Source organism: Mus musculus, chromosome 18 (genome assembly GCF_000001635.26).
Source record: "Mus musculus strain C57BL/6J chromosome 18, GRCm38.p6 C57BL/6J".
NCBI lineage: Eukaryota > Metazoa > Chordata > Mammalia > Rodentia > Muridae > Mus > Mus musculus.
Window position 1 is genome coordinate 82985980 of NC_000084.6, and position 12012 is coordinate 82997991.

Below are 12012 nucleotides of genomic sequence, written 5' to 3' on the forward strand. Positions count from 1 at the left end.
TCTGTAGCTGCAGTGTCAGAGGTTGGCACTGGGGCTCTGGAAACTGTTTCTCTCCTGCTCTGTGTTATCAAGGTCATGGGGGCCTCCCTGCTGGCTTTTACCACAAATTCTCTGTTGTGACCACAGATAGCATAGTGCCCTCCTTGTAGAGAGTTCTAGAGCGTCCAGAGTACCACGAGGTGCGGTTAGACCCCTTTCCTAACTCCTTTTAAAGTTATTACTGTTACTTGTGTACGTGCATGGAACTGCACGCAAGCTACTGGATGCCCACGGAGATCAGAGGATGACTTGTCGGAGTCAGTGTCCTCCTAAACTGTGTGGGCCTGGAGTTCCTCTTGCTTACTGTGTGGGATGTAGGGATCAGACTCCTGTCTTCAGGCTTGGCAGCAAGTAGCAAGTGTCTCTACCCCGAGAGGCCTCTCATCAGCTCTCGGTTTCTAAGTATAACCGGTCACCTCTTTAATCAGTGGTGGTGGGTATCCACATGTAACAAGATAGCATGAGTCCTTTGCCTGTCTTTGGGTCATTTTAGTTCGTTGAAAACTGACAGTCTGTCTGGTAGAGTATTGCTCTCTCTGTGTGGCTCATTCCTGACAGATCTGTTAAGAGTAAACCCAACCCCAGCACATCCTACCTGCAATGCAGGCCCTGGTCCTGAGATGAGGCAGGCTCGCCTTCCACCTCAGCCACCGTTCCCCCAACCCCCCAGCCTCAGCACCTCCTGAGAAGTGGTTAACTTCCCTTTTACATTTTGCATCCTGCAGGGGGCCAGCCTCGCCACTGCTGCTCTTCTGGAGAGGTGACACCCACAGCACTCTCCAACGGAGACCAGAATCACAAGCTTGGAAATAACCTGCCAGAGAAAGACATCAGCGAGCCCAAGGTGGGGAGCGCCATGCCGTCTGTGTCCATACTTGAAAACAGCAGCAGAGAGACCACCAAGGGTCCCGAGCAGCATAGATACTCTCTCGACCTAAAGATGCCAGCATTTCACCCCAAGCAGGAGGTGCCCAGCACTACTGACCGGGTAGACTTCCCTGCGAGCATGGAGATAACTAGCCTGCAGCACACCTTGGACAGCCAGGCCGGGCATTCTAAAGAAAAGCTGTCCGATTTGCACAAGGAGCACTGCGGGGTAGGAAAGCGGGCATCCGCCCCGGACCTGGTCCCTCTGGACTTGAGCATGAGGTCGAGCAGGGATGAGCCCAGCGGTAAAGAAGCGTGCTCCCTGCAGGCGGCCCTGGTCATTCACCCGTGTCCTTACTGTACCCACAAGACCTACTACCCCGAGGTCCTGTGGATGCACAAGCGCATTTGGCACAGGGTCAGCTGCAGCTCTGTCGCACCTCCTTGGACTCAGCCCAGTGGCCACAAGAGCATTCGCAGCAACCTGGTTTTCCTCACTCGCAGTGGGCGCACAGGCCCTCCGCCTGCTCTTGGGGGCAAAGAGTGCCAGCCCCTGCTTCTTTCTCGCTTTGCCCGCACCCAGGTGCCAGGTGGGGCACCAGGATCAAAGGGCAGCTCCTCTCCCCTCGGGGTGACCACAAAAGCCGCTAGCATGCCTAAGAATAAGGAGAGCCATTCCGGGGGCCCCTGTGCTCTGTGGGCCTCTGGCCCCGATGGATATCGACAGACCAGAGCTGGACATGGCCAGGAGCCTCCCAGCGCTGCAGTGCAGGGGCCCCTGGCCAAACCCAAACAGGAGGGCAGCTCCAGGTTGGCACCTTCCCCGGGCAGTGGGAGCCTCAGCAGAAGTACCACCCCCACACCCTCAGTGATAACCCGTGTTGGTGCCCAGCCCTCGGCCAATAGCAAACCAGTGGAGAAACTCGGGGGCCCAGCAGTGGGGACTGGCTTTACCCCTCCGAATAAGCACAGTGCCCCAGACTCTCTGAAAGCCAAATTCAGTCCTCAGCCTCAGGGTCAGCCTCCATTGAAAGGTGAAGGAGGCTCTCCTCTACCTCCCCGAGAACCCTCTGTGAAGGCGGCCCAGGAGCTGAGAACACTAGCCACCTGCGCAGCGGGGTCCAGAGGGGAGGCGGCCTTGCAAGCCCCACCTGGTGCGCCTCCCACCTTAAACTCCGCCAAGCAGGAGCCGGCAGCTGAGGGGCAGGAGAAGCGCTTGGATATCCTCAGTATCTTTAAGACGTACATTCCAAAGGACTTCGCCACCCTCTACCAGGGCTGGGGTGTCAGCAGCCCTGGGCCCGAGCACAGAGGTAAGAAGGGCTGGCTCCCTCCTCCCTGGCTGCTCAGAAGGTCACAGTGTGCTTACCTTGCCTGAGCCACCAGGGCACATACCGGCAAGTTGCTGCCTCCTCTTGACCTAGGTACCCTAGCTCTCAACAGGTGTCCCTCTCCAGAGCTTGTGTGTCTGGGGCAGCAGGCAGCAGGCAGCAACCTTTGACCATCCCCTTCCTGTGTTGCTCTGTTCTGCAACTTGACAGAAGCATGCAGACCTGACCACATGACCCGTCACTTAGAAAACATTGGTGCACTTGCCCACCGTGTTTGTCTATTGAAGGGACGTGTACGTCTTTCATTTGTGTATAAATAGTACAGAAGGCACATACGCAGTACCCTGCAGGCAGGGTCTTGCAGGAAATGGGTGTGTGCATAAAGAACGGAGGGTTGAGCTGTCCTCTGAGTCCTCAAGCAGTACTTACGGTGTCCCCATCCCTCCTTCTGTGTCGTTCTTCACAGGCAACAGCTGCTTAGGTGGGCCCACTTGTGTTCCGGAGTTTGGATCCGTTGAGATTTTGGAATAGTTACATATACATAGTAGTTTAAGAATGTGGCCCAAATCTGAAGGCAACGCTGATTTATGTCTCACACGAACCTTTCACACACAGTCTGGAGGAGGAGATGGTGGGCAATGATGTTAGTAAGTTTGTTCAGGAGCTGAGGCGAGGTGTGAGGTCTTAAGGTTTGGAGCATTTCACAAGGATGTCCGGAGTTTCAGCAGCTGGCAGCGTTCACGAGAGCTTCCCAGTAGATCCCCCCCCCCCCCACGTTGGCTGTGTCTTGGATACAGTAACCCTGTACCACAGTCCTGTTCGTGAATGTAAGTGGAAGGCTGCTTTCACTTAGCAGGTATAACATGGGGAAGAACACACAGCTGATTAAGATAAAGTCAGGAAGATTTGTAAATTAAAGGACAGCCTTGGTATATAAACAGGATCACACATCAAAAAACCAAATCACTCCACTCTCCGCTTCTTCCTCTGGTCCTAGCCCTTCCTTGAGAGGTGTGTTGGTCACAGAGGAATGGCTTCATTACTCTGAAGCAGCTGTCTTTGTCATCCAGTGCCTCAGATGTTAGAGAGCTGTGCGGCAGGGCTGTGGGGACCCCAGTTAGTAACAGCGCACTGTCTGTGGGTGTTGGCGAGCCTGCTGGTTCTTACTTGATTTGGGGGTGTGTCTGTGGCTGGCGAGGCTCCCCTTTTTCTCAGGTTTGGCTGTGTGAGTGGTTCTTGGGCCCTGCAGCCCTGTGCTGTTGTAGATTGTCTCTGTCATGTGAAGTGGCAGTATGGCTGGCTGCGGGTGGGAAGCTGTTCTCGATTCTTCTGGAGAAGATTCTCTTGGAACCCACAGTGGGAAAGCCGCCTGTCGGGCTGGCTAGTCCTTGGCAGCTCTTCTCTGTTGTCCCGGCCTCTTGCAGCTTACTCGGATGTTCACACCATGTTGTAGTAACTATTTGAACTAGTTACCCGCTGGTGGCTTGTGGAATGTATGGCGCTTGACCTACCAACATATACCTCTGTGAGCCAGGCAGCCAATGATACCATACACTGGCTGCTGTAAAATTCTGAGTTTCTCAAAACTATCTCCTGTTTGAATGGAAGACTACCTTGGGAGCAAATAGCTTCAGCTTGTTTTCCTAGAACCTCAGGCTGTGAAGGCAAGCCCTCACAGTAAAACACAGCCTGCTTAGAAAGCTCCCCTCCCCCACCTCCTCTGGCCCATGCTGCTGTGTGTGTCTGGGCAGTAGCTGCTGATTTCAGATGGTCTGAGTGATTCTTTGTAGGGTGGGCTGTGGAGCCTCCACTACCCCAGCAGAACATAGAAGAGCGACTGTTGCTGCCTCAGGGGCCTGGTCCCAGCTTGTCAGAACAAACCCCACTGCATTCACGGTCTTGCTACAGAGCGACCACAGAGCCTGGAAACACGGGCTGTGACAGAAGTGGTTTGTTAATTTAGTAGTTATAAAAAGTCACTGTGTCTCCAGTCTGACCCGCTTGTATTACATGATAATACAGACTTCAGACAGACAAAAGAGATAATTCTAGATAAAATAGTATGCATGTACTTCCTTATTAGAACTTAAAAAGTCATCTATACTAAAGCTATGACAGCCATCAATGTCTCATTGTTTCGAGCAACCTTCTGGCCATGTGTTCCTCCTTACATATCACACATCCCGTGGCAGTAAGAAACACGCCAGGCTGCATGTGTCTCTGCATGGCCAGGGCTGTTCTCCCACTGTGGACTCTGCGGTCCTAAGGTAGCAGGTCACAGCTGTGTGCTCCCAAGGGAGTCTTCTGTTCAAATGGAAGATATTTTTGAGTAACTCAGAATTGTACAGCAGCTTGGGTGTGGTATCAGCGGCTGTGATGAGCAAGAGTCCTTTCTTAAAATAGTAAAGCGAATGTGCTGGTAGATGTGTGGACTGTGTGTGTTAGTGTGGGGCTGTGAGTGTATAGTGTGGGGCTGTGTGTGTGAGTGTGTGTTAGTGTATGTGTGGCTGTGTATGTTAGTGTGTATGGGCTGTGTGTGTTAGTGTGGGGCTGTGTGTGTATAGTGTGGGGCTGTGTGTGTTACTGTGTGTGGGATATATGTTAGTGTGTGTGTGACTGTGTGTGTCAGCATGTGTGTGACTGTGTGTGTTAGTGGGGGGACTGTGTGTGTTAGTGTGTGTGAGATGTATGTGTTTGTGTGGGACTGTGTGTTAGTGTGGGCTGTGTGTGTGTGTGCGACTGTGTGTGTTTGTGCGAGGCTGTGTGTGTGTGTGTGCAACTGTGTGTGTTTGTGCCAGGCTGTGTGTGTGTGTTTGTGTGTGCACGACTGTGAGTGTTTGTGCGAGGCTGCATGTGCTGGTTCAGGGACTGCATCCCAGGGCTTGCATGGGAAGAGGACAGCATTGGGAAGATTGACAGTGAGTGTGTGTGTTGTGGCAGGGCAGCTGTTGGCCCTGTCTGTGTCATCACTTGGTGTCTCTCTGTGTGGTTGCCTGAAGTGCTTTGATGCCATGAAGTACACCGGGAACATTCTGGAATGCGGGCAAGCAGTGCAAGCAGTGCAAGCAGTGCAAGCAGTGCAAGCAGTGCAAGCAGTGTAAGCAGTGCAAGCAGTGCAAGCAGTGCAAGCAGTGTAAGCAGTGCAAGCAGTGCAAGCAGTGCAAGCAGTGTAAGCAGTGCAAACAGTGCAAGCAGTGTAAGCAGTGTAAGCAGTGCAAGCAGTGCAAGCAGTGTAAGCAGTGCAAGCAGTGTAAGCAGTGTAAGCAGTGCAAGCAGTGCAAGCAGTGCAAGCAGTGCAAGCAGTGTAAGCAGTGTAAGCAGTGCAAGCAGTGTAAGCAGTGTAAGCAGTGCAAGCAGTGCAAGCAGTGCAAGCAGTGTAAGCAGTGCAAGCAGTGTAAGCAGAAGGGTCCTGGGCATTGTGCTCGGTAGAACATGGAGGGTGCGAGATCACTTTCCCGACTGAGCCATCCTAGAGAGAAGCATGGCTACCCACAGGCTCCCCGTACGCCAGACCCCTGGCTGAGGCAGATGCAGGACACTAGCCTGCAGAGTCTAGGGTTGCTAACCGGGCAGCTGAGTTCTGCTGCCGGGGATTCCCTGAGCTCCCAAGTGCCTGGCTTTGTACCTGGGGGTGTAGACCTTCTGCAGTTGGCCTTGCTGCCTTGTGGATTGCTCTGCCATTGTTTGCCCTGTTCAGTCGGACACAGTTTTACTTTTCTTTCCTGTATTTGTAGGGTCACATGTAGAAAATCATTGTTACAATCAAGAGTAAGAAAGGGTACAGGTGACATATGCTGCTCACTCAGGGCCTGTGACCTTTCCCACGGATCACCGTCCCCTCCACCCTGAGTGTTGATCTGTTAGCATCAGTCAGGGGCTTTGCGGCCATTCTCAGAGTTTTTTGTGTGTCCTGAGTAAGTCTACAGGGAATACAGAGCCTGAGAGTCTGCAGGTCTCTCCGTGCAGACTCATTTTCCTCACCTGCACAGCAGGGAATGGGATGTGGTTTATGTAGCTCCTCTCTGTTGAGTTTGGGGACCCAGGGGACAGTCCTGGAGGTGTGCTCATGTCCTTTCTGTTTGCCTTGAGTATCACCTGTCAGGTGGTAGGGACGTAAGCAAGCAGAGGAAAACACGTGAAAGAATCGTGGCCACAGAGAAAGGTACATTTTCTAGTTCCGGTTTCCTGCTCCCGCCCCATTGTGTTACCAAGAGGACACACACTGGAGCAGGGGTCCTGGCCGCAGGTGTTACAGGAAGGGAAGGGGGCCGAGGGTGGCTGAAGTCACATGATGCTCCTGGCTCTGAGGGAAACCCAGGACCCAGGCTAGGCAGAAGGGTGTCTGATGATCTGTCCTGCTGATGGATAGCCTATAGTGGGGCCACTGCCTGCTGCTTGCTGCCAGCCAAGGGCTCCATGTCTTTTCTGTGCTAGAGGCAGATATGTAGGAGGCCATGGTGTGGTGGCTGCTCTTTGCTGCTCTGCATCTGTCTACTGGGAATTCAGTTGTAGGCACAGTAGGCTCTGGTCCTAGTCACTTCCTGCTGTCTCAAGACCATCTGTGTGACACTGATGTCACTTTCATCTGTTGGCTACACTGCTTGACAGAGCCAGGTGACATCTGGGTGGCGCACACAGCCCTGGGTGTCTCTGGGGGCATTTGTGTGACACACTGTAATTTATGTATCTTTGCAGTCTTGTGTACCTGGTTTGTCAGCTAAGCCAAGACGAGGCTGACAGTTGTCACAACCAGTGGTGACTTCTCACACTGACACGTCAGACAGACTAACTATGTCCTCCTCTCTCCCTCCCCTTCCCTCCTCCTCCTCCATGTTGTACCACATCACTGACAGGGACATCACTAACAGGGACACCACGGACACAGGCCCACCAGGGAGACTTTGTCTGTGTGGAGTGCGGCAAGAGTTTCCATCAGCCCAGCCAACTCAGGGCCCACCTTCGGGCACACACAGGTACCACAGCCCTGTGCCATGTGACTGGTCAGTGTCAAGTGTGTGTGTGTGTGTGTGTGTGTATGTATGTGTTGTGGGGGCAGCTGGGGTATTTCCTAGTCTCATTTTGGTGTTGTAACAAATGCTATGAAAAGAATAACTCAGAGAGGACAGGGCTTAGTTGGCATGTACTTCCATATCATGTTCCATCACTGAGGGTAGTTAGTTAGTCAGGGCAAGACCTCAAGGCAGACACCATGCAGGAACGCTGGCTTGCTTTCTGCCTCACTGCCTCACAGGCTTATGCTTGATTAGCTTTTCTTAGCCCAAGATCAGCTGACTGTGGATGGGTCCGCCCACAGTGGACTGGCTCCTCCTCCCAAGATCAGCTGTCTATGGATGGGTCAGCTCACAGTGGACTGGATCCTCCTGTATCAATTACCAATCAGAATATTGCCTGACAGACATGTCCATGGCCTATCTGATCCAAGCATTTCATCAGTGAGGGTCTCTTCCATGTGACTCCAGGGTGTGTGAGGCTGACTAACCAGCACAGAGCCAGTTTTCTGTTAGCCACTGCCTGTCACTCTGGGCATATTTAGGTTCCAGCTTTGGCGGAGCTTTACTTATCATCTGCCTACCTCTCAGTTGACCTCCAGTCTCCTGTTCAGTACCTGGCATGGCTTTTTGGTTTAGTTTGAGAAATACCCTTTCGTGTGTGTGTTCTTTTTAACGAGAGTCGACCTTCAGAAATGGGTATGCTAATGAGCTACAGGTGCCACCATCATCTGTGGCAGCCAGACATTCTTCTAACTCACGGCCTGGTAACGGGCAGAGCTAGTCTACGGATATGTGTATGGAGACTCCTTGTGTGATCAGCAGGTCCTGAAACACCTGCAGATCTCTGTATAAATCTGGCTGAGACCTGCACGGGCTACCTGTGTGTCACGACAGAGCCAGGAGTCTTAGCGAGATGGGTACACTGTCTAGCAGTGTGACACACACACACATCCACAGAAGTCAACCTGATGCCCCGTGACTCAGGTCCCTTTACCCACACACTGACAGTTGATGTTGCTAGTGATTGCTTTCCACAGTGTGGCATCTGTATTAGGAATGCTAGTGGCCCCAGGTGGCCATTATTGAGGGCTCTCACTGTAAGTATAACGAGGAACTGGGGTTTTCCAGGTGCAGGCTAGGCCCTGTGTGCTTCTAGGAAAGTCCTTCACTCTTAACGGCCTCCTTGATTGATGAGCAGGGATCTCATCGCCTCTCTGCTAACAGACCCTTTATTCCCACAGTGGTGTTTGAGTGTGACGGTCCACGAGATTCTGAAGTTCACACAGCCTCCACGGATGCCCCTAAACAAGTATGTCCTATGCTGCATGTCTGGTTGTCAATGTGGTGTCTGCAAACAGTTGGGGCACAGGGTTCACCAAAGCACCTGTGTATGTTGTGGGCAGTGGACTAATTCCATGTCAGCCAGGGATGTTGGTGGGTGACCAGAAAGCAGGAGGCCACTTAGCTGTCAGCTGCTGCAGACCTGACCATGATGGCTGATAGGGAGGGGGCAGTAGGCAGTGACTAGTAGTGACAAATGCATTACAAGTCTTGGTTATTTTCCACCGTGTGTGGGTCTAAGTTGGCCTGTGAATAAATCCTGTCCTGCCTCCTTTAAGAGCACTGCTTTTGGATTCTTTTGTAAGAGATGCCTCTCCAAGATGTTAATCTGATGTTTCACAGCTGTGTGACCTGGTAAAACAGCCTATGTGCCGCCCCTAACACCTCTCCTGCCAGCGTAGGACTGTAGATACCCCATTGTATGTGCGTGGGACGTAGCAAAGCCCTGTGCTGTTCTTGGTTCAGTCTGTGCCTCTGGGGACAGACCATCTGTTCAAGGTATCTTTTCTGTCATCCTAGGCTGATAGTCTGCACTGTCTGGGACCTTCTGCCTGCCCTCCACCAACCCCCCCCGCCCCCCCCCCACAGTCTTCGTCCTTCACACCACTAGGGATTCAGGTCTGTGTGTCTGACCCCAACGTGTGCCATGTCCTGTAATGACAGGAAGGATTAATGCCTGTAGTGACACATCAAGGAACTTTTGAGGATTATTTTAGCTTATTTCAGTAAAAATCTGTGGTTTAGACATGGAAAGCAGTTCCTTTGTGGTAGTGATAGAGTTTTTCACGTGAATATAATCTCTCCAGAATACTGAATAGAAAGGTTGTCCAGCAGAGAGCCTGCTCCTGCATCTGGTTAGTGCTGTCCTAACAGACCTCACGGCCATGTGCTACAGAAGAGTCCCCCGAGAGGTGTGCAGAATGCAGTGACAGGAGATCATGTGACTAGAGGACTGCTTTTGGGTGTCACAGCTAGAGTGACTCCTAGGCTTTCCTGTTCACAGGTGACCTCCAAGGCCACCAAAGGCCCACATTTGCTAAGTGTGTCTGCTGGAGCGGGATGAAGCAGGCAGATCTGCCAATAACCAGCCAGTTTCCTAGAACCGGTGACCTCACTTGATGCGCCTAATTCTTCTCCAGCTTGTACCCATGGGGGAACCTGCAGAGAGACGCTTCCTGCTATCTACGACCTACCAAGGTTGTGGGCTGCCTTATTCCAGAGTTACTTTTCTTTATCCTGAGTGTCTATGTTAGTTGCTACTGCTTCCTGGTTCTGGCAGAGAGGTAGATGATGACGTGACCTCTGTCTCTCAACATGGTGCTGTGCTGTTACACTGCCAGCCCTGCTTCTCTAAAGTTCGGGACCGTCTGGTGCTGCTAGATGAGTGGATACAGCCCCAGGCATGCATTTGCTTCCCACGAAGCCTCAGCAGGCCAACTCTCCTGTCTGAAAGGACAGAAGTGGCCCAGGCCTTGGGTTTAACCCAGCCTGACTCATCCTTCTTTTACAGCAGCTAGTTGGTTTAATTCCATTTTTAAGGTCATGTGCTCCAGTGCCCCTGTGCCCTCCCTTACCTTGAAAAGTAGTTTTTGCTTATTTTTCATAGAATGCTCTGGGTCTTTATGGAAATCCCATTTTTGTTAATGTATTTTGGAACTGTAAGAGTCTTAAAGAGTTTTGTTGTCAGGAGAATGTGTCTTTAATAAGTTGGGGCATTAGCTACGTTCTTCCTTCCTGCTGGGTCTTGTGGTTCATTCACAAGTCCAGCTGTGAATTTAGGACGTGTTAATCTAGAACTAGCTTATGCCATTATTAACACCAGAAATGGATTTTGTTGCTCCTGTCCGAGAACTTTCCTAACACCAGCTAATCGATATTCATATTGGGAAGTCGACAAGGAAAGAGGGGGATCTGAGATCCTAGGTCCTCACCCCTAGGCCTGGGTAGGGGAGCAGAGTAAGTTCATTTCCAGATGAAGTTCATGTTGTTTAAGAAGCCTCTTAGCAACACCGGTAGGCATCTCCAGTAAGCAGGCAACCTGGAGGAAGAGTGGCAGCAGCCTCCATGTTTAGTGGCTCAGCTTTAACTCACTCGAGGCCAGCGAGTGGGCGCTGAGCTGGGGATAATAAAAGCTACTGGATGCAGAGTTTGGAGGAGAGTCTCACTGTGGCTGGGGTGCATCTCCTCTCCTGTTGGAAGGCACCCCACCCCGGCACAGGAGACACACACTGTAAGGGAGTCTTTGTTGCCAGATACTCCTCCAGCAACGGACAGTTGTCTAAATAATGGGAGAAAACTCTCCAGAGACCACAGCGAGTTGCTTGTCTCTCTGTGTGGACAGGCCATTCCCACGGGGACTCTCAGTACCAGCTTGTGCTAAGGCGCAGCCTGGGGGCCTCTGTCTTCACGTCCCCCAGCCTTTCAGGGTGTGCTGATGGGTGTGTGTGTGCTGATTTTGCTTTGTGTGAGAGACCAGTTGCTACTTACTTGTAATCCAGGAGAATCATTGGCTTGAGCAGTCTTGGGAACATGGAGTTCCCAGCAGCTCTTCTCGCCTGTTAGCACATGGAGGTTTTGTATAAAGAGCCGCAGAACAACTGTCTCGGCTAGTGTCAGCGTACAGGACCCAGAGCCGTGTGAGAGAGCAGCTTTTGGTATGTCTGTGAGTGAGAGCGTAGCCAGAGGAGGCTAGGAGCCGTGTGAGAGAGCAGCTTTTGGTATGTCTGTGAGTGAGAGCGTAGCCAGAGGAGGCTAGGTTTGGTGGGACTCAGGGCAGCACTAACTCTGGATGGCACCGGGCCGAGTGCTGGGATCCTGGCCTGCACAGACAGGGTTATCCATGCTATGTGCTGGTTCCCTTCCTCCCGCCGCTCCTCCCTTGCCTCCTGACAGAGCATGTGGTGTGACTGCTGCCCAAGCTCCTGACACCAAGACTTCCTGTGCTGTACATTTGAACTGTAAGCCAAAATTCCCTTACTCCCCTAGGTTGCCGAGTCTGGTATTTTGACATAGCAACTGGAAAAGTGACTAGTGCACACTGATTCTGAATATCAGCCTTTCAGTCTGCCATGTCAGACTTAGAGAACCACAGCATGCTGCAGTTTCTGGTGACAGACTGAGCCAGCATGGGCTCTGACAGGGCTCTGAAGTGATTGGTTGCCCACTGTTACCTCTCAGGCCCCCTCGTACATGAACTTGGAGGAGTGAGGGACCTAGGTCCCTGGTGTGTCTGAGTGTAGTCTCTCCCTGCGCATGTCCTGTGTAAGCCTGTCTCAGGACACCAACCTCTCCTTTATGGTGCCCATAGCCTCTAATAGGAGGTAAGAGGCTTGTGGCTGGATCTCAGAACTTAGGTCATGGCATGACTTTGCAAAAGGCAGCTGTGACCATGTGGCCTGTCATCTTAACTGCTATTATTTCTC

General features: G+C 52.1%; 1 protein-coding gene across 12 annotated transcripts in view; it reads left to right on the forward strand.

Annotated features, from left to right (window-relative positions):
- Zfp516 (zinc finger protein 516) overlaps nucleotides 1–12012 on the forward strand; it is a 95627-nt gene that overhangs the window by 76292 nt on the left and 7323 nt on the right. For 10 of the 12 annotated variants that reach the window (XM_030250515.1, NM_183033.2, XM_011247085.3 and 7 more), the window contains exons 3-5: nucleotides 765–2219; nucleotides 7091–7210; nucleotides 8491–8558. In XM_030250515.1, the coding sequence (XP_030106375.1) occupies nucleotides 765–2219; nucleotides 7091–7210; nucleotides 8491–8558 (1643 nt within the window). The remainder of the gene's footprint in view (nucleotides 1–764; nucleotides 2220–7090; nucleotides 7211–8490; nucleotides 8559–12012) is intronic. The other 2 variants (XM_006526504.4, XM_030250516.1) reach the window with 1 other exon arrangement.